The 25983-nt window shown below is 43.4% G+C and overlaps 1 protein-coding gene across 4 annotated transcripts in view; it reads right to left on the bottom strand.

Moving 5' to 3' along the window:
• Positions 1-25983, bottom strand: part of WDR7 (WD repeat domain 7) — a 1275554-nt gene that overhangs the window by 1078921 nt on the left and 170650 nt on the right. For all 4 annotated transcript variants that reach the window (XM_086960437.1, XM_086960439.1, XM_086960436.1 and 1 more), the window contains 2 exons: positions 20653-20901; positions 19481-19701 (listed from right to left, as the gene is read on the bottom strand). In XM_086960437.1, coding sequence (XP_086816563.1) covers positions 19481-19701; positions 20653-20901 — 470 coding nt within the window. The remainder of the gene's footprint in view (positions 1-19480; positions 19702-20652; positions 20902-25983) is intronic.

Here is a 25983-nt window from a genome sequence, read left to right as displayed (position 1 = left end):
CCAAGGACATCTGAAGTATTTTGAGCCAAACATTTTAAGAGGGCCCCTGTTTGGAACTGCTTTAAATTTATGATCCAATTTCAACTCTTTCATGCCCTCGTTGGCCAGGTCACCGACAGTGCACAGGCACTCTTATCCAAATTCTAAATATGTTTATATCTAATATTCAGTGACAATGATATGTGTTTTCAATATTGTAACACATCAGCAACTCTCTAAATTTGCAAATAATCTCTGTGACACCCTCCTATTTCTCATATGTGAGGTCCTGTTTTGATCTTGTTGATGGGTGTTGCATGAATCTTCAACACAAAATTTCTCTGCAAAGTGTCCCTAATAGACTCGGACACATCACCTAAGATCAAAACAAATTAAAGGAAAATTGTATTTATAACAATCTGTTTAAGAAGTATTCAGGGTCATCAGGGCAAGACTCAGCAGAACAGAGCTGGCTCTATCAGGGGGCCCCCTGAAAGGCTGGGGCCCTTGGCCAGAGCCCACTTTGCCCATGCTTTAACAGTCTCTGTTAATGTCCAGTGTCAGAGGAAGAAAGGCTCAGGCTTGTAAAAGTCCATAAGTAACTGTTTCCAAACTTCGGAGGCACACCATGCCTTGGAGCGCCCCTTCCCCACCCTCTGAGTGGGGCTTCGGACTTATGCGCATTGTTACGGGATAAATATTCAGTACTGAATCAAATGAATCGTGCCAAGAATCCTTGACTGCACTCCTGGCACAGGTCAATGGAGGTATTTCCGGCCAGAAACATATGTTTGAAAATTCCTGTATGAATAGGATGCACTCTTACTCCTTCATGAATGGGGCCAGCTTTGACTAGCTCACCCGCCCCAGACGTTGGGGTCCTTTTGGCTGAACGAGAGGAAAAGCCCTGAGGCTGCCCCCGAGTGCACCTAAAAAGTGAAGATTAGGAATGCCTCAACCTTAATCAAGTCTTCAAATTAGATTTTTACGTTTTGTTGCAGCTTTCTGACAAAAGGAATAAGGTGCATTGAAAAATATAATTAAACTAATTAGCAAAAATATTTCAGAATGCTACTGAAAGACTATTTCAGTTCTTCTTTAAATTATTATATTCATGACAACCAAAACTATGCTATGCCGATGCGCTTTACTGGAAGAGCAGAAACATGCATACCAGAATGCATTGACTGCATTATCCCTCACTCATATCACATGAAATACAGGTTTAAATTGGTCTTTCGCTAACTAATAAGTCAGTCAAGCAGTGGGAATGCAATCTGTTTAAATACCGGAAAGGGAGAAAAAAAAATCTGAACAGAAAGGCTGCCAGATCTCAAGAGACTTAGAACAAAACCTCTCGGTAAGAGAAGGCTGCTGCCTCGCTGTATGCCATCTGGCTTGAATATGCATCCACAGTATATTAAATCAAACTCCCCCGGTCAAAGGGTAAGTGGGAGTTATTGAACCAGCTAAGCAAATATATTATGATTTAATCATCGGTGCATAACGTGGTTAGCTCTCCATGCAGCATCTAATGGATGTTTGCTGGGCGTGCAGGCGGGATCCACGGACACCTCCGCTCCGCCCACTGGCCTGTCTTCCAATTAGGCCACTGGTCTTTAAGCGCGTATATTGATAGGCGCTAAGCTAGCTGCACGAGCTGTGGGGTCATTAAATTGGGAGCTATTCTAGACCCGGACAAATAACGCTTCGTCTTCAACTGAAAGCAGATCCTGATCAATATGTGATGAGCTAGGGGAGGAAAGTCAATGCTGCAAACACCGCTTATTAAAGGTTTACATGATCACAAGGTGCTTGCGCTACAAACGGTTGCACTGGCATATTCATAGGTCTTGAAAATACATGGGATGAACAGTGGCGGCTCGTCCGCTAAGGTGGAGGAGCGGCGCCCCACTCCTCAAAAGGTCAAATAAAATAACTATCATTATTATCAATTTTTTTTCCTGTTGAAGTCAGTGGTTCGTGGTGCAGGGCCGGGCTGGCCAGAGCAGGAAGAGGAGTGGTTTGCAGCAGCCAAACAGTACTGCGCACTTTACACAGCCTGTTGAGGAACATGCAAAGCCTCCAAGTCCCTGTCTGAGTGCCGAACAACGGCAATCAGACCAATCACAACGCTGCATTGTAGTGTTGTGATTTTCTATGGGGAGAGGGGGTGCTTCCTGCTGCTTACTGCTACCAGCAGAGACAGGAAGGAGAGGAGGGCAGCAGGCCGGCCCAGGTAAGTGGTTCTTCTTTCCATTTCATTTTCTTCCTGCCCCCACCCGCCTCACCACTCACGATCGGTAGCAGCCGCTACTGGATATGAATGCACTGTATAATGCATCTTACACAACAATGCGGACGATGAGAAGCAATTTATAATGTTTCATCCAGGGTTTGAGTCAGGGTACCACACAGGTGGACGGCGTCCCCACACTTATTTTTACCAGGAGCTCGATAGCTGGAGCAAAAAAAAAAATGCCACTACTTTTAAAACACAGAGCATGTAAAGCAAGAGTATACACCTGTTTCTTACTCCAAAGGAATTAGAATAAAATCACATCTAAAGGGTGAGCGAGGGGAGGCAATGAGTCAGATTGTGCAAGCCACCTTTCGTGACGCCACTTCCTGTTGTGACGTCAGCATCCACCCACTTTTTTTAGGACTTGTGCCCGGGTTTCATCTTCTTAATGATAGGGGTGTGCGACAGACTGACTTGAATGGGTAGAGATGACTTTAAATGTGTGGAACTGGAGGGTTGAGAGACTGAGTGAGGTATTAGGGGCTGGTGGAGTGAGTTTGTGTGTTCCCCTTTTTTTGATGGCTTGCAGACCTGAAGCATCTCATTAACCCCTTCGCTTCAGCTCGTCATCAGCCACGGTGGTCGTGTGGGGATGACGAGCTGAGCTCGTCATGTAACGCGGCTTTTAGAAAAAAGCCGCACAGGGGAAAAATAACCGCCGCAGCGATGCGGTTAAAAAAGCTTCCAACTGGACCAGAGGTCTTCAAACGGTGGGACGCCCCTACCTAGGGGTCCCTGGTGGAATCACCAGGATGAAAGGGAGGGGTGGTTAGGTTAGGGCATGGGTCTCCAACCTTTTCTGTACTGAAAGTTAATTCTGCTAAAGGAAAGTCATCACGAGCTATTAGCATATTTTAAAATAATGAGCACATATGACACTACCTAAGCAAGATTATCAGTAGTGACCACCCAAGCAATACATGTGAAGATAATTAATGAAATAACATCCAAAGCATCACAGGTCCTGCAGCACAAAGGTCGCCTCAACTCAAGCTTGAATTATCTTTCAACTCACAGGCATTGCCATTTTTTATTTATGAGAGGGGTTGCCACTATTGTCAGGGATGGCTACAAGTGGACTAGTCATGCTCTTAATAGGCCAATGATGGCTTCCAGAACGCCATAGCTAGACCAAGAATGCCAAAAATGGACAAGGATAACCATTATTATGCCATACGCACTATTAAACATGAACAAACACAACTGTGCCAGAGATTAACTCACTGCACTGTCCGTTGTGCTGTTCCACTGGGGAACACACACCTGCATGATTGTTGACATTTAGTGTCCCAGTGATGGTAGCAATGGTTTCGCTGGAATCTCATAATATATTAATAATTGTTATTTCAATCTGCGGCGCAGCTGTTTAATGGGCTCTGCATGCTATGTGGTGTCTGTCAGCAAACAACAATGATGACTCAGGCAGTGAGTGTTAATGTTACACATCTGAGCGAGCCCCTTGCCTGTGTTGCTAATTTTCTCGCAAAGCGCGTGCCTGCCCCACTGTCACCCGGCACTTTGTGTTTACATGGATCCGGCGGGCCGGCTGCATGTCGCCTCTGTTATTTTGCGGCAACTGCAAGGCAGGGGGGATTGGTCTAGGGTTGAGATCAGGGACGTCAGCTATACTCCCTTGACGAGCACCACCTGGATAGTACAGTAAGACTGTTATTGGCGCATTATGATCGCAGCTGAGGTCCTCTCAGAACGACTTTAGAGGATGTTACGCTCTCTTTGCCTGGCAGGATCAAGATTTTTTTTTTTACTTTCCTGACCTGCACAGTTCCAGAGCCTTGCACCTCAAGGAATATGCAGTCTGATGGATGTGGCGATCCCGCCGAATTAAAACAAGTTTAGCCCAGACCTCTTTGGCTCCACATGTATGTTGGGGGCACCGGGTGCTCATCATGCATACTCTGTGGTGTCCGGTCACACAGCCGTGCAGTCAGGGCCAGATTAAGACCTTTAAAGGCCCTAAACTCTTAAACGATTTTGGTGCCCCCATATATATCTAATTCAACATATAAACAATTATAAGCCATAAAATAAAATAGAATTTTTCGAAATGAAACAAAACTTACAGTAAGATGGAAAATAATGCTATTTTTGTATACTTCCACTTCATTTATAGGTCCAACTGCATCAGTTTTGGACCATATGGCCTATGGTAAATCCGGCAATGGAAACTTTCTATGGTTCCCACCTTCCCTTGATGCCCTAAGCACATGCCTATTTTGCTAAATGGTTAATCCAGCCCTGCGTGTGGGGCACGGTCTGTATTTTTAAAAAGCAGCCACACTCACCTGTAGACAGACAATAGCACTGTGGCACATGACATTGCGACTGACTCTAGGCCGCAGCATTGAATTTGAGCCCAAGAGAGAGCCTCGGCCAGCACACTACAGCGCCAGCATTACAGGCCCCAGCTTAAAGCACTAAGGCAGTGAGTGAAGGCAGCTGAAATTGTCTTATCATCTTGGCAGCCAGCACTTTTGGAGACTCTGCCTGGATACCAATGATCAAACTGTCGACCACTTCTGCCATTGAGCAGCAGTGAGCTCCTCAGAGAGAGAGACCAATTACTTCCAGGACCAAAATGCCAGTACAAGGCCAAATTTAGCAGATCCGGCAGTGGCTGAACACAGCTGGGGAGAAGTGGCTAGCAGTACCAGATCAGTCCATAATCAGGTAGCTCAGAGTCTGGTGTAGGAAGACCATATAGCCAAGACAGGCCAGTAGGACCCTGGTGTCATGGAGGTCATATATTGAGGAGGGGGACTGGAGAGAGGAATCTGATTTGCTGATTGAGTACCATTGATGCAGTACGTGGCCAGGTCTGGACATCTAAATTGTGGTGGCAAGGAGCAGTTGTTATGCAGAGCAGCACTTCTGGCTACCCAGTGAGTGTAGTGTGGCCACTCCAACCACCTGAATGTTGTTATCATTGAAGTGGGAAGCATGAACTTCATTGCTTGGTTTTACTTGCGACAAGTGTTACACATTTTGTTGTTGAATATTACTCATAAGCACACTGAAGCCATGTAAATATCACACATAAGTCATCTGAAAACGTGGCAGCTAGGCACTCTACCCATCACCTTGGTTGGGGCAGTTTTTGCCACATGTGGTACATCAAAAAAGTCCTAACCATTTAGACAACACAAGGATCTATCCGGGGATTTCTAGATTATCTTAAAAAAAAACAAGCAGGTTAAGGAGCATTAACTTAAAATCCAAGACTCAAGGCCATTTGGCAGCTTTGAAAGAAAAGATCACAAAACATCATGTACGTATTTGTCAGCGGTTCAGTGTAAAGCCAACCTTCTCATTTAGTGCTAGTTGAAAGGAGCATTATTGAAAATGTCCAGACTAGAAGTCATAATAATGTATGTATAAACAAATTCCACAGGACATATTGTCTCCCATTCAAAACCCTATATTGTTGAATATTAATCCGGGACAATTATGCTGCAGCCGATTTGATACATTGGAGCTAATCTGCCTTCACCACACAAAAATGTTTAGCCTGTGAACTGTAGAAACTTGCCTCATAAGTCAGCCGATGGGGGTAAAGGTTTCTGGGGGCCTACCCTACCCACTTTGAGCATTTTCAAGATGGCAAAAGTCTTTGGCCACACTAAACATAGCCTCTGAGGGCCAAGTGTGCCTGTGGGGAGTTACTTGGCTAATCCTAGTGTTCGCCCACATCGAACATTAAAATTCAGCTTGGAGCAGAGACTGTACCCTCAACAAACTCAGAGACAGAAGTCTGGTAAGACAAAAGTCCTTCAGCAACCACACAGTAGGTACACGAGAATTGTCTTGGAATACTTTTCATTACCCCTTCAAGTGTCCCCCAAGGCGTATATGTAAACCCAGAGATACAAGTATGGTAGGACAAAAGCGGAGTTCTTCGGCAACCAGAGAGTATATCCACAAGAATGTCTTGGCATCCTGTTCTCTCACTTAAGAGTGTCCCTCAAGTATCACATGTGAACCCAACAGACCTATACAGCACAATTTGACAGTGCAGTGTATAAAGCACGAGTTGACACTGTAGTGTCAAAAAGGATGCCCTCACCCAGCATAGTGTCAAAAAGGATGCCCACAGACCCTACCCTGCATATTCAGAGGAGTCATCTCTGCCCATTCAGGTCAGCCTATTGCTTGCTCCTGAGAAGCATTTCACAACTATTCAAGGCAAATTCCTGGCTGGCAGAATCTAGAGAGCAAATGCAAATTAGCCTCCAGCAAAGCATGATTGGACACACAAGGATCCCACAAACTTGAATGGTCTGTGTAACAATGTTCTCTGAATTGTCCAACAAAATCAAATAGACTATCAGAAGAAATTGGTGCATTGTCACATAGTTGACCAAAATTAAGTTGACAAGTTGACAATAAACAAAGACTGTCTTTTCATTCAAGGTGGGCTAAAGTATTTGAGATCAAGTGGCCATACTAAATGTGGAAAACTAACAGACACGAATACCCAAAATACCCTGTGGAATCTTTCTAAGGTAGCAGGCCATTTCCCTTGCAGGTTCTGTAATGGTTGTCCACACACTACACACTCAAAAACATTGGCATTTTGGACTTGAGATACAGTTGGACTGTCAGATCTACAATTGCGCGGATGATACACAGCTTATCATCCAGATTGATAATTCATCAGCTGCCCAAGTGAAGACCCAAAACATTCTTAAATTCATTACCAACTGGATGACGTCTAACTTTTTGAAAATCAATCTGGACAAGACTGAGGTCTTGACCATTGCCACCGCGCTTAATCCGTCGAGTAACCTTTTTTGGCCGCAGGAGCTGGGCGCAAACCCAGCAGTCCCAGCCTTGGTCGTAAAGAGCCTTGGAATTAAGATAGATGCTGATCTGTCTATGTCCCAGCAGGTGTCTGCAGTAGTGGGAGCCTGCACAGGCCTGATGAGACAGTTCCGCAAGCTGCCCCCCTTCTGAGTTTCTCCACTCTTAGACTGATCGTGTCAGCGATGATCATTTCTCGCTTGGACTATGGTAACGCCCTTTACATTGGCCTTCCGGAGAAACTACTGAGTCGGCTCCAGGTTACCATGAACGATGCGGCCAGGCTGATTTTTAAATTGCCCAGGAAAGCTCATGCCACCCCTCTACTGCAGCACCTGCACTGGCTCCCGGTGAGGTAGAGAGCTAAGTTTAAGGGCCTTTGCATTGCCCATAAGGCCATTCATGGCCAAGCCCCACAGTATCTAAAAGATCGCCTAGTTCTGTACACTCCCATTCGGACGCTACGGTCCTCAGAGGCTTGCCTGCTGAAGTGTCAGCGTTTTAGGCTGGCTACCAAAGGGGGCAGAGCTTTTTCAACTGTCATCGCCCCTTTATGGAACAAACTACCAGGGATCGTGCGTAAAGAGCTCACTCTTCTTCCATTCAGGAAGAAGTTGAAAACGGTTCTCTGCCAAGAGGCATGGGGGTCAGATTAATTTCTGTCCCTGGGCTGGGTGGCTAGGTTACGTTTTTTTTTCTGTCCTTTTACAGCGCTTAGAGACCTGCAGGTGATAATTGCGCTCTATAAATATAAATGCCAATACCAATACCAATTGGTACAGGGGACACATACCAAACTGTAACAGCCCAAATGTTGGAAATATGCTTGTATACTCATGTAACCTCAAGTACATAGGCATGACGACACCTAAAGAAAATAAATCAGGATTCTAAAACCGATATTGAGCATCAGATGTGCAAAGTTAACAACCAAATTAAAGACACATTTTAAAAAGATACAGCACACCGCCAATTACAAACAATGAATTGTGATAGAGATGTTGAACCGAGGATAATAATAGAGCTTCTCTAATAGGAAAAAGGTGGATTTTTAAATTGTGCTCTAACATCAGTGGATTTAACTACAAGATTAACAGGAACATTGATGTATAACCCACACAAACAATTGTGTGTGTTGCACTGGTAACACACATCATATGGTGTCTACACTAATCAAGAAACCATGTCCAATGACAAGGTATCTGAAATACTTCACCGAATTAAACAAAAGCTCTACTTCGCCCTACATACACTGTCATTATACATGAGGTTTTGTGGAGTGTCTAACAAAGAAACAGATGTTTGCCTGTAGCAAGATGCTCCAATCTTCAAATGTCTAGTGTCCCATCAAGGCCCTTCATAGATAGCAATAACTCACCAGAGCTTATGTAGACCCTATGTGCCTAAATCTCACATGACCTGGAATTGGTTAACTACCCAATTTCTTTAGAAAAAAGAACTTTAGCATATGTGTAGTTACTCTCTAACACATCTAATTTTTAATATGGCTTATCCGTTGAATCAACAATTCTCATCATATTTATTATCCACATCCTGAAGGCAGGCTAGACTCCTGTCCGGGACTATATTTTCCAAAAACGCAAAGCCAACATGTCTGTGATGATGCAACACACCACAAACATGGCATTTAAAGCTTACCTTCCCCCCGCTTTCCTGTCTGATGGCGACCGGCAGAGACAGCGTCAGGGTGAAGACCGAAGAGGTGCTCATTAAAGGTAGGAGAAGAACTTGCCTTCTTCTGGAGTGAAAGCAAACTTTCATTTTTCATGTTCTCGTTCTTGTCTCTATATAGGTTATTTACAATGAGAATTCTAGTCTATGTATGCCCTGCTCATGGTGCATAACAATAAATGTTCCTAGATTAAGTTTTAGAAAATAAAACTGTTCAACTGCTGTTTGTAAACTAACACTAATATGGTCTTTGGATTGGTTCACACAGGATATTTGCCTAGTGAGAAGACAAATCCTTTAGTTCCATTACCTACAGTTTGATCTTATTTACCTCTACATTACACGGCGCACATAATAGACAATAAGAGGATAGCAAGATATAGAGGTCCTTTTGGTTCTGAAAAATGCCCTGCAACCAGAAGGCAAGCAGAGACAGGGCAGTAACGTATATCTTCAAAGTAGGGAGGGAGCTTTGCAAATGCAAATTAGCCTCCAGCAAAGCATGATTGGACACACAATAACTCACCAGAGCTTATGTAGACCCTATGTGCTTAAATCTCACATGACCCGGAATTGGTTAACTACCCAATTCTTTACAAAAAAGAACTTCAGCATATGTGTAGTTACTCTCTAACACATCTAATTTTTAATATGGCTTATCCGTTGAATCAACAATTCTCATCATATTTATTATTCACATCCTGAAGGCAGGCTAGACTCTTGTCCGGGACTATATTTTCCAAAATCGCAAAGCCAACATGTCTGTGATGATGCAACACACCACAAACATGGCATTTAAAGCTTACCTTCCCCCCGCTTTCCTGTCTGATGGCGACCGGCAGAGACAGCGTCAGGGTGAAGACCGAAGAGGTGCTCATTAAAGGTAGGAGAAGAACTTGCCTTCTTCTGGAGTGAAAGCAGACTTTCATTTTTCATGTTCTCATTCTTGTCTCTATATATTTTATTTACAGTGATATTCTAGTCTATGTATGCCCTGCTCAGAGTGCATAACAATAAATGTTCCTAGATTAAGTTTTAGAAAATAGAACTGCTCAACTGCTGTTTGTAAACTAACACTAATATTGTCTTTGGATTGGTCCACACAGGATATTTGCCTATTGACAAGACAAATCCTTTAGTTCCATTACCTACAGTTTGATCTTATTTACCTCTACATCACACGGCGCACATAATAGACAACAAGAGGATAGCAAGATATAGAGGTCCCTTCGGTTCTGAAAAATGCCCTGCAACCAGAAGGCAAGCAGAGACAGGGCAGTAATGTATATCTTCAAAGTAGGGAGGGAGCTTTGAGGAGGTTTCCTAAATAACGAGGTGCTTTCTTTTATGTTTTTAATCTTGTATGAGTGAGATAAAAAGTGTTTTCGCTTAATAAAAATTCACAGTTAAGGAGTCCATGAGCTCACATACATGTCAATTGCTCATACCAGGTGGTCATGATGAGCCTGCCTAGCATGAAGGCTAGTGGAGGGGAGGAGCTATGATGGTGATCAAGTAGGAAGTCTTAGGCGATTGAAGGTTCAACATCCTTTTCTTACTGTAAAACTCTCGCAAGTGTCACCATGAATATTTGTATTACCGTAACTGTTTAGGTCACATTATTACAGAGCATTTCTTAAAATAGAGGGGAAAACTAAACTTGATATTTACCTCTTTTAGTCACTATGATTTTATTAGTCTTCCCGTACTGTAGGGGTTAAAGGCCATGAGATTTTACTTCTTGTGAAGTCATATTGTGGGCGTGTCAAGGGCCACATGCCATCACCTTCACTACCATTGGCATTTTGGTGAATTGGCATCCATGTTCGTGCTCCTAACTCTATAACACCATCTGGCCAGTTCTGAGATGCGAGCCACTAAAGCTGGATATCCATGGGGACATGGTTGTGGGTGCCCCCCTCGTGTAGCACCCAGTCCCCTTCAAGTGACTTTAGACTAGTTGAGCCCCTTACTGGTTTCACATCCTGTGACTGAGACCCACAAACAATGTCTGGCGTTTGCTCCCTGACTTTTTGCTTTGCCAATGTATGCTCGGTTTAGTCATGTTTTTTGTAAAAAAAAAAAAAAAGAAAAGTTGTTGAGGGAGATGACAGGCCCACAATATTATATAAAAAATTACCTAAAATCAAAAATGTCTTTGGGCCTCAAAGAAATTACAGATTGTCATAATAGCCCATGGAACGGAAGCGGGCTTACGTGCCTGGATGCGCTCCTGAAAGTACAGAAGGCCATCATTCCCAGTGAAATAAGCCAATGGCTGGAGGGGCTTGATCATGCGTCTCAGGCTGTAGACTGTAGTGGGCGAAAATGAAAAGTGAATGACACAGCAACAGACAAATAGTGAAAGTGGCTGATTGAAAGCCCCTTATAAGTAATAACATTAAAGAGATAGTTTTAGTAAAATAAAAAAGGTGTTGGCTAGCATCAGAGCTACAAATGATTAGACTCTGCAAAACGCTCATTCAATGCATACAATCTACAAAACAAGTGCAATCATTTTGTTCAGTATCAAAAAGTGCACATAAAATACAAGAAGTTCGGTTATGTTTTATATTTAGGGAGTTTGCAGGAGCTGCCAATGGTATCTTATATCCCAGAATCCATTGGGCAGGATTCAAGCTGGGCTTATATTGAGATACCGTTCCAGTAGACCCAGGTGGTCTCTGATTGGGGGAACTGAGTTTCACCTGGTGGTCTCAGGGCACCTGTGCAAACTGTCAGCAAGGATTATGTAAAACTTAACTAGTAAGAGTGAGATCATCCGCTGCTATGTCTAACGTTTGTTGATTGGTTGAACGTCTGCGCATTCCTCCTTAGACAAGTAGAATGAACCGAGCTGCCTGATCTGATTAAACATGTAATTGGGATACAGGGTCTGTCAATCTCTATGGTGCTAGTTTTCATATTTAAGTGAGTTCAAGAGATGACAATTTTGTGAGGAGGGTACAAATTGACAGTTGCTGAGTTTAGTATGAATATGCGCGAAAGGGATTCAGTGAGGATTAGACTGCCTAGGAGATAGGGGGTTTATCTATAAGAGAAAAAGAAAGCAATTCTGAGAGACATATAAACAAGCATTTGCTATGCAATAGGTCTTGCATTTGCGAAATTTTAAGCTATTGGCATTGTAAGTGACAATGCCTTTTATTTATCTGTTTTTAAAATCAACACATAGACAAAAGCTTTGTCATTACCAATGCCAGTAGCTGAAAGTTTCGCAAATGCGAGAACTATTGCATTGCAAATGCTTGTTTTGTATTGCACAGCTTCCCTTCCATGTTTGCCTCGCCATGCCCTCGGTCGTGCTTTGGGTTCTCGTGGACTGATTCGTTAATGGAGGTTATCAGGGAGTTCACATAATCATCTGATCATAGATGATCTTTAAAGCATTAATAATAATAATGTAGATATTGTTTGGTGCTGCACTCAGATTCCTCGTTCCAAAAAGTGGGATATACCCCCCACTTGGGCTTTACATTCGGCTCATATTATCCTGCTGGTTGTAACCCGATTTAGACTTTTGACACCGCAAATTCCGCCCAATACAGGATTACAAAGCGAACGCAAATCAGCACATCAGAATGCCACTGTTGCCACGTATGCCCCATTTGAACTTGCTCAATTTGGAACGGGGGCGCAGGGTGCGCACCTCCCATTAACTCAAATAAGTGGGTGTGCAATTTGCACCCCTATTTTACAGCCTCTTCGTAATCAGGGACTTAATACGGTAAACAGTGCCACAAAGCCTTGGGAGGCAGCTGAAATATGACTTAACTGCAGCCCACTTCTGTATTTTTGCCTATCCGCTGAGTAGCCCCTTCCAGCACCGCAATTAGAGAATGCGGGATGGGTAGAAGCCATCGCTGGGCTGGTCTATATCCAAAGAAGACGTGTGCAGATGGCGCCATGGGCCCGAACATAAGCATGCGAAACAGGCCTCCACCATCTGGTTTAGTAGCACAAAATGATCATAATGGGGCACAGTGTAGCCCTGACACCCCAAGTACTACTGCACCGTTGGTAGCTGCAGCCCTGGTGCGCTGAAGCGCCATGGACGCCTCGCTAATTCCGTGCGCTTGGCCTGGCTGTAAACACAGCGGGGCACAAGGCGAGGCAGTTGCATGAGGCCCGGGGCCGAGGGCTTCAGACTTGGCATCGTGTGGTATTCTGTGCAGGTGGGAGGCAGAGGGGTCCCTCGTGTGCTCGTCTGGGGAGAGAGCCGGGCTAGGGTGGCGAACAAAAAGAAGCAGAGATTGTTTAGAGGAAACGAGAACATCAAAGTGGAGAGTAGCGAGGAGGTTGCTGGGGAGGAGGGAGGGGCGTTGGCAGCAGTGGCTGGGGGAAGGGCAGTCAGAGGCCGCCTCGGCTCCGTTTCTGGGAGCGTAAACATGTGATTAGCAGGAGCTGGGGCTCCTTGGTAGCAGAGCGGCCCATGGACACTTACACAGACGCACAAAGTGGCATACAGCAGACCATAAGTGCCCCCTCATCCACTGCTACATGCTGCCAGGAGAAGGCCTTGGTATCCACCGCCCATTCTGCACAAAGTGCTGTGCAACCTCAAAGCACAATGAGCAGGCAAAGCAGAGGTTTTCACCCCTTCCTGTACGCCGGGACAGGGCCACAATATATTGCGATAAGGCTTGCAGTGTCCAAAGCCTAAGACTGGAAATGTTTATTTAGAGATTGCTTCAGAAGAGACCAACCTCCCCTTCAACAGATATGCCTATGGTCACTCCCAGTGCTTCTTTGTTACCGCCCTTTCTTCTTTTAGGACGGCGCATCCGGACTGGATCCTCTGCTGCACAGCTTGTTTATGTAACACACCTCCTTTAGATAAGAAATTGCTTCACGACAGCCGTGAAGCAAACGATCCAGTCCGGATGGGTTGTCCCAAATGGAGAAAGGGCAGTGACAAAGAAGCCTCATTTTCAATCGGAGGCCACCGTTTACCATAAACGATGACGCCATCCAATGAAAATGAGGGGCGGGGCTTCGAGCCCCCTTCTGAAATCTCCTCCCTAACAATTTGTCTCGAGCGGGCAGCGCAGGCGTGCTGCAACGCAAGGATAGACCTAAAAAGTTATTGGCAGAAAGCTGGACTTAATCTCCAGCCACTGGATTTTTTTTGGGCTCCAAATTCTTGTATTTGTCCTACTACAACCAGAAAAGTCCTCTCCAAACTGCTGGACCAGGTCCCTTTCAGAAATAGCACGTTAACAAAGAGAGAGTAAGGGTATTATAGTTCACTCTTTTACCCCTAATGAATATTTAATAAACAACAGAAGAGTGAAAGTACCAAAACACCACTTCAAAAGAAAAGATATTACTTTTGACTTGTTAGGGAGAGACAAGTGATGAAGGGAAACAAAAAACTGGTTAAATAAGAAACCTCACTCACCAACCTAGTGGTGACATGCTTCATCACTGGGTTCCCACTGGAAAGACCCAGCGTCTTTCCAGTGTGCTACAACGCCTGTTTACAGCGGAGCTGGTTCTTGTGTGTGTTGAGGGTGCAAAAAAGGAAAGCCTAATTGTGCTAGGTGAGTGCAAAAGGAGGTTTAAAAAGTGCGTAGTTGTGACTGTCAACTATTTTATTAATAGTCCAACCTGCACTAGTTAAAAACAATTTAAAGTGGAAACATAGGGTAGGTCTCAACAATTAGAGACACCTAGTCCACAATGTGAAAAAAAGGATCAGGTCGACATGTTTCTGCTTTATATCAGCCCGAGTCGCTCAGCTTTCGTCAGGACCAAATTATGTGATCCTCCGGTGGTGTACACGCACTAAGGTGCACCCTGCCGTGAGGAATTGAGTGTGAAAAAGGCAAAAAGGATAAGTTTATCCAAAATACTTACGGCTTAAAGCCGATTGGGACCCGTATAGCTATTCGCTGGGGTCAATACCTGTAAAGAATAAATGTTTTTAAGTTAAAAACAGATTTTTCAGTTACAGCGTATTACCAGTGCTTTCAATCAGAAATCCTTCCCCAAAATTAACCACCAGAGTAGTGAGAAATCGGCAGGTGGTATTTATTAGTTTGAAAGCAGCAAGCATTTCTTGAAGCTTATATTGAGTCGGCGAGGTAAAACAGTGTAATTACTTTTACTGCTATCCTTCAGATGGCATCCCCCTGATTTAGTATATCAATAAAATACGGAGGGTATATTCTAATACTGGCTATTAGCCAAATGTGCACTCAATTGAAAGGAAAACATATTCTAACTGCACTAGAGACTGGGGTATACTGATTATAAAAACAGCACTACATCTCTCTGAAACTCTTCTGTTGGAAATTCAAACCACCGAATCCCAATTCAAAGCCACACTGACAGGTTTTAAGAAAAAGTTAGAAGAGCTAAATAAGGAACAGAATGAGTATAAAGAGAATTTAGCTCAGTCTAAGGCTCAGAAACTGCAGAAGGACCTAAAACGCTGGTCTTACACCCATGTCTATCCCTATGCCAGCCCTGATTATGTCCAGCCAACAACAACCGACTATAGTTCAGATTCCTCAGCAGATTCAAACACGAGTGGTTTGAGTGGTGGAAATACGAGGAGAGGGAATAGAGGCAGAGGCCGTGGACGTGGTCGTGGGAATCAAACTTTCCCTCCTCCCTATCAAGGATGGCCCTCTTTTTTTCAACACCCCGGCCTACTGCCCTACCAAAACAGTCCCTTCCAAGCTCCTACACCACCAATGATGGGGTGGAATCCACATTTTGCTCCCCCACAATTTCAACAAAATACTTTTCGCCAGCCTTTTTTTTAGACCAGGGACGGCGAGGCTGGGGGAAACGCAAGGGATCCAATCAAGTTCACTGGGATCAAACGGAAACAGTGGGGGACAACACCCGAAGCAAAACCGGGGAGCAGAGAGCAGGCCCAAGCAACAAATAAGTTTAATAAAAAACTTATCAGCCTACAATTTGAACGATGCTGAAAAGGCCGTTTTGGAAAAAGGCCTAGGCTTTGTACTTACCCCACGATGTGACAAATTCAAGCTACTTTGTGAGCTCAATGAGTTCTTTAGAAAACTAAGACTAAAAAGTTTTTTCGAAAAAAGTAAGGACACTGAACTCACAGATTTGACGAAAAATTATACCCCTTTTAGAGTAAAATCAAATTTTACACCCCCTACTCACCTTGTACCACCAGAAATCTTGACTTTTGAACAAGCCGTTCTATCTGAAGTGGAAGCACTAAACAGTCCTCCTGTCTTTAAAAATCTAAAAACATCAGAACATCAAGCAATTCAATCACTGAAGAAAAATACTAACATTGTGATTAAAAGTGCCGACAAGGGCGGAGGCATAGTGATTCAGGATAAACAATCATATGATGCTGAGTGCAGAAGGCTATTGAGCAACACCAACAATTACACCGCCCTCAGGGTGGATCCTACTGAGAGCCTCCGGGATGAGATTTTGGATTTGGTCTCCACAGCTGAGTCTGATGGATGGCTTTCAAAACAAGAAGCCGACTACTTAACATCTTCAACAGGCAAGGTACCATACTTTTATACTTTGCCAAAAACCCATAAGAACATCTCACCTCCTCCTGGACGCCCAATAGTTTCTGGGATTGGTTCATTATTGGAATCCCTTTCGCAATATTGCGATTTCTTTCTAAAACCCATCATACAATCCACTGAGACCTACATTAAAGACACTAAAAGCCTGTTGGCCATGCTCAAAACCATCAAGTTACCAGAGGAACCCACCAGAGGATCACATAATTTGGTCCTGACGAAAGCTGAGCGACTCTGGCTCATCTAAAGCAGAAACATGTCGACCTGATCCTTTTTTTCACATTGTGGACTAGGTGTCTCTAATTGTTGAGACCTACCCTATGTTTCCACTTTAAATTGTTTTTAACCAGTGCAGGTTGGACTATTAATGAAATAGTTGACAGTCACAACTACGCACTTTTTAAACCTCCTTTTGCACTCACGTAGCACAATTTGGCTTTCCTTTTTTGCACCCTCAACACACACAAGAACCAGCTCCGCTGTAAACAGGCATTGTAGCACACTGGAAAGACGCTAGGTCTTTCCAGTGGGAACCCAGTGATGAAGCATGTCACCACTAGGTGGGTGAGTGAGGGTTCTTATTTAACCAGTTTTTTGTTTCCCTTCATCACTTGTCTCTCCCTAACACGTCAAAAGTAATATCTTTTCTTTTGAAGTGGTGTTTTGGTACTTTCACTCCCCTTTCAGAAATAAGCACATGCAACCCGCAACCAATTTCAGTCTTTTGTGCCTCGTCAGTGAGATGCACCTTCCAATGGCCCAGGAAGCAGAGACACACGGCCGGGAATACCCACTGCTCTCATGGCACTTGCGCTCTTACTTAGAAAAACAAAAAAGGGATAGGGGGGGAATGATTTAATGAATCTCACCCATTGATAATTGCTTACGGGTGCACTTCAAATTATCATTTGCCACTCTAGACAGAGACTAGCCATACACAAATCAGTCACTTTTCGTTTTTCTAAACCCACATACAGTCAAGACAACGGTTCTCAGAGCAAGCACTGGCAAAGCCAATAGGTCTCTGGGGAAGAGTGGGTGTAACAGTTAAAACAAAAAAACACCACAGACAAATCCAGGTGGGGCAGGGGAAGCAAAGGACAAGTTTTGAGTGGAAGGGGAGAGCAACACAGGGGGCGTGGATTTCAGAGAAGAAGCACACAAAGGAGAGACCAAGAAAACACATGTGCTAGCATGGAGTGCTAAAGCAAAAAGAAAAAAAAGTAAGTCCCAGAATGGAAACAGTGGAAGGATAAAAGTAATCCAATTAAAAGGATAGGAAGAAAAGCTATGCTACAGGAAAAAACAAACACAGGTGGAAGAAAAGTGATCAAATAATTAGTACTGTCTGCAGTAAGTCTTCGACAACAGACAGCTAAAAGCAGTAGGGAGGTGAGATCTAAGGAGAAGGAGCTTTCTGAGGAGTCGCTTTGGTCCCAAATTACATTTTGTTCAATGTTCCTATGCTGCAGCTTGCTACTGCACATTTCTTCTAGATTATTCTTTGATAAAGCAGGTATGTTGGCTTAATGGCTCACCCAACCCAGCATAAATGGGAGAAATGTATCTGGTTTTGAGTTGGAGTACATTTCTCCCAGTTCTAAAACCACTAAGGCAGATGGAGGGGCTTACATCTCCTTTTCTTTACTACTGGTATAGTTATATCGATTAAGAGGCACAGAGCAGAATAATGGGTTTTTAAAATAGTGCTTCGTCCAATATTTTGCTCTTGTATATGCAGTTTGTTTAATGGTTTTCAATTTACTAACCTTGAAAGGGTGGAGGCTGACTTGGTCTTGCTATGATTCAAAGCTGTAACCTCCTGGCTACAGAAGAAGTCAGCTGCGAACCTGTAACTCACTGAGTCACGTTACCAGCTTAAAAATGTTTGTCCCTGGTGATTCTCTGGGTTACATCTACTTCTCGTAAAACATCTCAGATGCTCAACTCACCGGACCAAAGTCTAGAGTACACCCTAGACAAACAATATTCTGACCAGGACTCGGTAATGTACAAATCAAAATGTTCAATATTGGAATGGTCACTACAACCTCCAAAAGACATATTCTGTTACTTCTATTAATACAGATTCATGTTGCTCGATACAGAAACACAAATTTTGGCATTAGCACTACACAAAAGAGAAAGAAACGAACAGTTCTATCAAGCAAAAGCCTATTTGCATTACAAGACTAAATAGTCATGTAAGGAACATTCACTTTTAAAATGTTGCTTATTTACAACTAAAGTATGAGATGCAAATGTCCACATATCCCTTTAGGGCGTCACACCGGCATCTCACCGGTTGTTGAGCACTTCTATTTTTGAAGATACAAGAAGCGAGGGAACAGAATGATGAGGTAATTGGCCCAAGATCACGTATCGTGGTTCAGTTGAAAAGTCAAGATTTTGAGTAGGTCTCCTGAATACTCGGACAAGAAGAGTTCGTCTAAACATCTTCATCCAATAACAAACTAACTCAAAATCTTTTTTATTTTTTTAATATCAGTGACATTTTAGCATTGATCAAGATCAACTTTCATACAACTATAAATAAAGAAGTACATATTTTTTTCAAACAACAAGGGTCGACCATCATTGAAATATTCAACAGGAAACCAACAATCTTCATTCTGATGAAGATCGAAAGTAGCATTACCACACGATAGGAATACTGCCACAGATAACTGGGAACTATTTGATGGAACCTGCTATCCGCCATCTTCCCAATTAATGCCAAATCTTTTAAAACATCTTATCTGATCCCACTCTTTTTGCGTACAAATAAACTAACTCATACTCAATAAAACTCATCTCAGGTGAATGGCTAAGTGCCTTTAACTTATCACTTCCTCAAAATTCTAACTGCATAAAGAAATGCATGGTAAGGTAAAGTGAATAGAAGCTGTGTAGTTACAGAGAGCCATTAGAATGCACATGTAAAGGGTAATTTTGTCCTAGAAATGTAATTCCTTGCTAAAATCCTGATCGCTGCCTCTTGTGCAACTAATATCCAAGTTGCTAGGAACAAGAAAAGACATTCACATCACTTATGCTTAATTTCATGCTTTTATTTGTAACCGAGTGATACAAAATGAAGCCGTAAGAAATCGGAAAATAAATGAAGTCCACTTACGCTACAGTTTTCAGGTGGGACTAGAAGCTGAGTAATCTCTCCACCATGTACGCAGAAAATGTGTTTCATTTCGCCCGAAAAAATGTCCCAGACAATGACCGAGAAATCCACGCCTCCTGAGATCAAGTATTTTTGGTCATAACGAGCAGACACTTGGTGGGGATACAGCAAGCAAGTCACTTTATTACGATGGCCACGCAGTGTCCTGTGAGGAGGCCAACCTGTAAAGTAAGCAAAGCAAAAGTCTGAGAAGACAGAGGTCAGAGAAGTGTTTTCAGTACTAAGAACAGGGTTCAAAAGAAGACTTCTTCAGGGTGAGCTCACAATGAGATAGTGAGCGAAGGTAAAAGTCCATGCTCAAACTCCAAACTAAGATTAGTTTGGAGTTTGAGCATGTTGTACAGGCCCTGGTCTTGTGCCCCTACAGAAAGTAGAGCTTTATGACTCCTGTTCATACACATTTTGTAATCCTCTATCACTGGCTGAACATGATGGGAGTGGAAACAGTTCCTTGACTGAAAGTACAAAATCTGTTTTCAGCACTCAATAATACAGAGGTAATGGTGGTAACGAGTAGTGCAATGGTGACAGCACTGATCGTGTGGCATTACACAAGTGTCTAGGGTACAGTGCTAAGCGTTCTGACAAACAGTGTGGGCTTTTAGGGAGAGGCACTCCACTGCACCCGCTCTTTCTTAAGAAGGAGAAGTCAAGGAAACCATCAACTTCCACTAACTAAGCTATGACTGCACTACACGCTGGCCAGACTAAGCAATATTTCAAGATCGATGGACAACAAAACATACACTTGTCGACCACTGTCTTTGGTTCAAGATGTTCAGAATATGTTCAAAAGAGGGTGCCTGACTCCGGACCACAGGGTTCACAGTTCGATCCCCGGTGCCAGCGGCAGGTCAGCCCAACACCACGTGACTCTGGGCATTAGCTCGCCTAATCTTCCTGACTGCCCACAACAGTGGTAGCTGTGCGCTTTACAAATGCTGGCATTTCATTTATTTCCTTTCAAATCAGCAGTATTGCGCTACTGTTCAAATGACTCAATAGTGGTTGCGCAAAGACTTAATGAACACCACTGAATTCACTCCCCAATATAGTATTCTCAAGCACATCAGAAATCACTCAACAAAGCGGACTATAAAGCAAAGCTGTACCTCGTCTTAACATATGCTCGCCTTGAAGAAGCTGCACAATGGCCGTCTGAGTGGCTGGCACAATAACAATGCTGCCGTCTTCACGACCACAAACCAGGCGCCCGTGGGATGGGATATACACACTAGCAGTCACTTTGAGGGGTGCACTGCTGTTTGGGATCATGCTCAGTTGGTCGATAATTCCCGCAGGACAAGGTACAAGTTTATCAAAGGCTTCCTGCAGGCAGATTGACGTCTTCATTTTAAGTCCTGTGAAATACACAAATATTTAATGGAAAAACACATTTGTTAAAAAAAAATCTTTGACAGCAGGTCAACAGCCCAGCACAAGACATTTTAGGGTGTAAATAAAAAAAACACCAAGCAATGTATGCCCAAAGAAATTTTGGACAAAAATACGACTTGGAATACAATTTCTAAAATGACGTTTATTTTGCATCTGAAGGTCAGAATATGGAAATGACTGGACAAATCGGGTCAAAAATACAAAAAAAGGTCTATAGAACAAAATGGGAATGAACCATGCACTGGTCTTTTTAAGTTTATCGAAATATTGGAAGAAGACAAATAAAAATGGACAAAAAGCTCAATTTCTAGCACTCAATATGATACGAAATCTACATAGAATAATTGAAAAAGCCAGTAGAATTAAGGGCATAAGGAGATCCACCTTAGTACAATATGAATGCATGTGAAAGGCAAACACAATTGGAGCTAAAGCCACCTGAAAGATTGGGAACTCTGGTATATGAGATGAAGCCCTCCTTTAAGCACTCCTCCCCCAAACAAAAGTAAGAATACAGTGCAATATTATGTATATATATATATGTATATATATATATATATATATATATATATATATATATATATATCCTACTGGCGGTCGCCAGTAGTTAGTTATAGTTAGGATTTTTTTCAATGTTAAATCTCAAAATTCTATTTGGAATAACTTTGGCGCCGGTTGACGAATCTGCCTGAAAATTTCCTCAAAATGGCCTTGCGGCGGCCCGGTCCTTCCCTGAAAGTTTGGGGGGGATTCGTCAAGCGGGGGCCGAGATAAAAGGAGGATCCCAAAACGTGTTTTCCCCATGTTAATTTCCATAGGGCGGTCGACCTCACTTTTAGCCCGAACGGCTGAATGGATTTACACCAAACTTGGCAAAATTGTAGGGACTGGTAGCCCGATGTGCCTTTGCTATGTCTCAAGATATGTGCTCCAGTGGATTTTGAGTAATTTAGGTTCAAAAAAATATATATATCTGTGACAGCGCCCCGGTACGCGCACCGGGGAGCGCTCCGGGCGCGCCACGCGACTTGCGCGCAGAAAGCTGATTGGTTCTCGGGTGTCTGTAAACATTCGAAACAGTCCGGAGCGGCCGCCATATTGTGTCTCGGTAGGATCGAGACACAAGAGGTGGCCAAAACAAAGGGGGAAATGACCATAAGGGGGCAGGGTAGACTCACCCTGACCCCCTAGGTTTGATGTCGGGGCTATAAAAGGGCCTCGCGGGGCAAAAAAAAATTTTATTATTTTTTCCGATTCTCGCGGAGGGAGCGCCCGGTACGCGTGCCGGGGAGCGCACCGGGAAGCGCACAAAAGAGAAAAAAGAATGCCAGAGTTTAACATTTTTGGCAATATTTTATAAATGGGAGGTAGTTCTAAAAATAACTTTTTTTAAAATTCTTTTTGTTGTTTTATATTTTTATTATTTTTCTGAACATTTTTTTATTTTTTTGTATTTTTGAACAATTTAATTTTTTTTTTTTTTAAGGGAACAAACAAAAAACAGGGAATTGGAAATGGCTCAACAGGAGTAAAAAAAAAAAAGAAAAGAATTACTGTTTTCTTTTCTTGCTGCATTGGTGGTTGTCTACAGCATTATTTATTAAGGTGACGCTAAGTTCACCATAGCATAATGTTTTGCCACAGAAAATGCAAACAAATTTGAGGTTGCCAAATTTTTGCTGAATATTTGGCACCATTTGGCGTTCTTCAGGACCAGAAAGTGAGGGTACAGAAGAGGAAGTGCTGGCCACAGGGGGTGGGTTGTTTCGAAGTTCCTGGACTTCAGCCTGGGCTAAATTATTGGGATGCCACCTCTCCATGTGGCGGATCATGGTAAAATTACCAAAAGAATATTTCTTTGTGAGATTGCCCCTGGAGAGAACTTTGTCACAAATAAGACAGGTGACTTTGGGGGCGTTCACCTTTTTTTGGTCATCGGGAAAAGAGAAGAATTGCCAAATGAAGAGCACTTTAACGTGCCTTTGTCTTGGTTCTTCAGGGAGGAAGCGCCTTGGTTGTTGATCCTCCTCCTCTTCTTCTTGTCCTCCAAGAAACTGTGGTGGTGGACCTTCTTTTCTTGGTGGTGGGGGTGCACCACCTGCAGCAACAAGTGATGCCATTGTTTGCTGAAAAATAGCTCTTGCTCTCTCAATGAAGAAAGTAAGAATGAGGAAAAAAGGAGGGGGCTTTCATTATTTGGAGAAAAAAAATGATCAGAACCAATGAAAAGTGTTATTTTTTAGTAACATGACCCGATGCGCTTACGTTACACGCTCCGGCGCGCTTACGTTACGCGCTCCGGGCCGCGCCACGCAGCGCTTCCGAGTGCGTTTACGCAGCACGTCATAAGACACATCGCGCGGTTACGCGATACGTCACGCTTACGCGACGCGTCACGATGTTGTTTTCGATCGCGACATTGGTGCTAACGGGACGCTTCCCGGTTCGCGCACCGGGGCGCTTCAAAATACTACGCTTTCCGGGGCGCTCACCGGGGCACGCACCGGGAGCGCTCCAGGGCAAATTTTTTTTAAAAAATACAAAAAATAAAAAATTGAAAAATTGTAAGGACTGGTAGCCCGATGTGCGTTTGCTATGTCTCAAGATATATGCTCCAGTTGTTTTTAATAAAATTAACTTTTAAAAAATATATATTGGGCTACATTGGGCTATATATATGTTAGAGCCCAAATGTAGCCCAATGTAACCCAATGTAGCCCAAAGATGGCCACCAGAGACAAAAAAATAAAAATGTAGCCCAAATATCAGCCAGATGTAGCGCAACTATAGCCCAATGACAGTATGTACCAGAGTGTTCTAAAGAACAACTAGAGCGCTAACAGTCTTACTTATAAAGTGAGACTTTTAGTTAGGAATTAGCATTAAAAAAAAAATTTGAAATTCACTGAAAAAACCATAGGTTTCACACCAGTTATAGTTAGGAATTAGCATTTAAAAAACCTATTAAATTCACTGAAAAAACCATAGGTTTCACACCAGTTATAGTTACCTGGAAATTTTACTGACATAAAACCATTGAAATTCCCACGTTATAGTTAGTTGGACTCACTATAACTTGCGCGTGTAATGCACTGCTGATGACATCACATATTACATCACTCATGACATCGCGCTATTTGAGTCACCGGACTAATTCCATCTTCAGGTACATTTTCCCACTCATGCGCCTTATTTCTTCTGAATTTACCTAAGCCTACCTCTCCTTTGCAGCATTACGCGATTGAACGGTTAGCTCTCATTCCTCCACTTCCCTTCCTCACTGTGTGCCTGTATATAAAGTCACGACATCTGTAGAACTTGGTCTGAACTTGCCCATTTGTTGCTTTTAAATTGCTTTATCTTTTTCTCCCATATTTCTTCCTGTAACTTGTTGAAATGTTAAATTACCTCTATGTAAGGGTCGCAATAATTTTGTTCCAAGACAGGCATGTTCATTATTACTGTCCTGAAGATGATCCCATTTATCTGAGTTAAGGGATCGAAACGTCGACACCTATGTACCATATGGCACTTGATATTGTGAATGTAAAGCACAATGGTACTAACGCACAATCAAGTCTGTCTTCAGATCACTGAAAAACAGACCTTTCCTCTCCTTGCCTGAACCCCCTCCCTTCTATTTTGTTTCCTGTTTTGTATGTGTGTGTCGCAGGTTGAGCTCCACTTAAATATCTCTCTGACTAAAAAGCTTTGCTTAAATAAATTCTGTCCGGCTGGACAAAGAACATACTGTCTATTTAGCTTATGTTGATCACCCTACGCATAATCGTTGTTTAGGGACCCCTGTCTTTAGTAACAATAACTCTACAGCCCCATGGCAGACAGGACTAAAATTTAGGGGGGGCATCTGTGGTTCAAAGGGAAATCCTCTCAATCACCCCCCACTTCAAAGGCACACTACAGTAGAACTATTGGTGCCGTACTTCTGCAGGGTGGATAAGCACTTCTGAGGAAGTGGCACTGGAGATCCTGGAACTATGTGGTGCACATTGCCAGAGGAATCTGTTTTGCACAAGGAGGATTACTGGCGTTGGAAGGGCCATGCATCCTTCCTGAATAGTGGCTGGCCTGGGCTGACTACCTGCTGCAGTGTGGAATCCTGAAGATTGCTCTCAAAGGACTTGTTGGCTTGTCCCTTGTTCTCTTGTAGAGGTCTCTGGGACATCAAAGATCTCCAGCAAACGACCCACAACGCCTACTTGTGACACCTGGAGAGCGGTGCCCTCTTAAATGCCAAAATCGTCTGCTGGATCCCAACTATTGGGGGCAGAAAACAAAAGACACACAATTGATGGTTGGAATGCATAGCAAATCAAAACATTCACCTCCAGTCAAGAAATCGGAGTTAAATCCATCACTCTTTTGCTCACCATGCCACCCCAGTTTAGACCTGGCCATATGCAAATCAGTCTTGACTCTATGCCTCATGGGAACCATCCAGCCTAAACTGCCAAGCCAGATCCTCCCTGGACCCGAAACAAGCATCCTAGGACCGGTTTCAGGGTTTCTCCCCTCATCAGCTAGGATAGTTTGAATCCAGTGGCACAGTGATCCCAACTACTAGTGCAGCCTGAACGTGGAATTAAGTATTGTGCATGAATAACAGATTGCCTTGTGCGGAGGCCTAAAAGTACTGTCCTCATCTGAGGAGCATGGCTCCTGCATTGTGGGGCCTTTACAAGCATAAGCGTCTTGTTGATGGTGTGCGGATTCACCAGTCAATCCGTGTGGCCCACATTATCGATCGAACTGCATCTTTCTTGTGCGACACGCCTACTGCAAGCTCATTGCATATGCTGTGCGATTCACAGGTTGCGACCCTGGGTGGTGAGGGCGTGCCCGTAGTAGTGCCTCATTCTACCTCATGGGACATAACTGAACTTGCGCCTGTGTTTGTGACCGGAATTGTCTGGTGCGACCCATATCAACACGCATCAGATACTGTGCCTCATTTCCAGGGAGGTACGGAATCTTGAACACTTAGTTGTGTGTGACCAGAACAGTCAGGTGCAACTCGGATCAAC

The sequence above is a fragment of the Lissotriton vulgaris genome, chromosome 3_1 (genome assembly GCF_964263255.1).
Source record: "Lissotriton vulgaris chromosome 3_1, aLisVul1.2, whole genome shotgun sequence".
NCBI classification, from domain to species: Eukaryota; Metazoa; Chordata; class Amphibia; order Caudata; family Salamandridae; genus Lissotriton; species Lissotriton vulgaris.
This window is presented reverse-complemented; position numbering and strand designations above follow the sequence as displayed.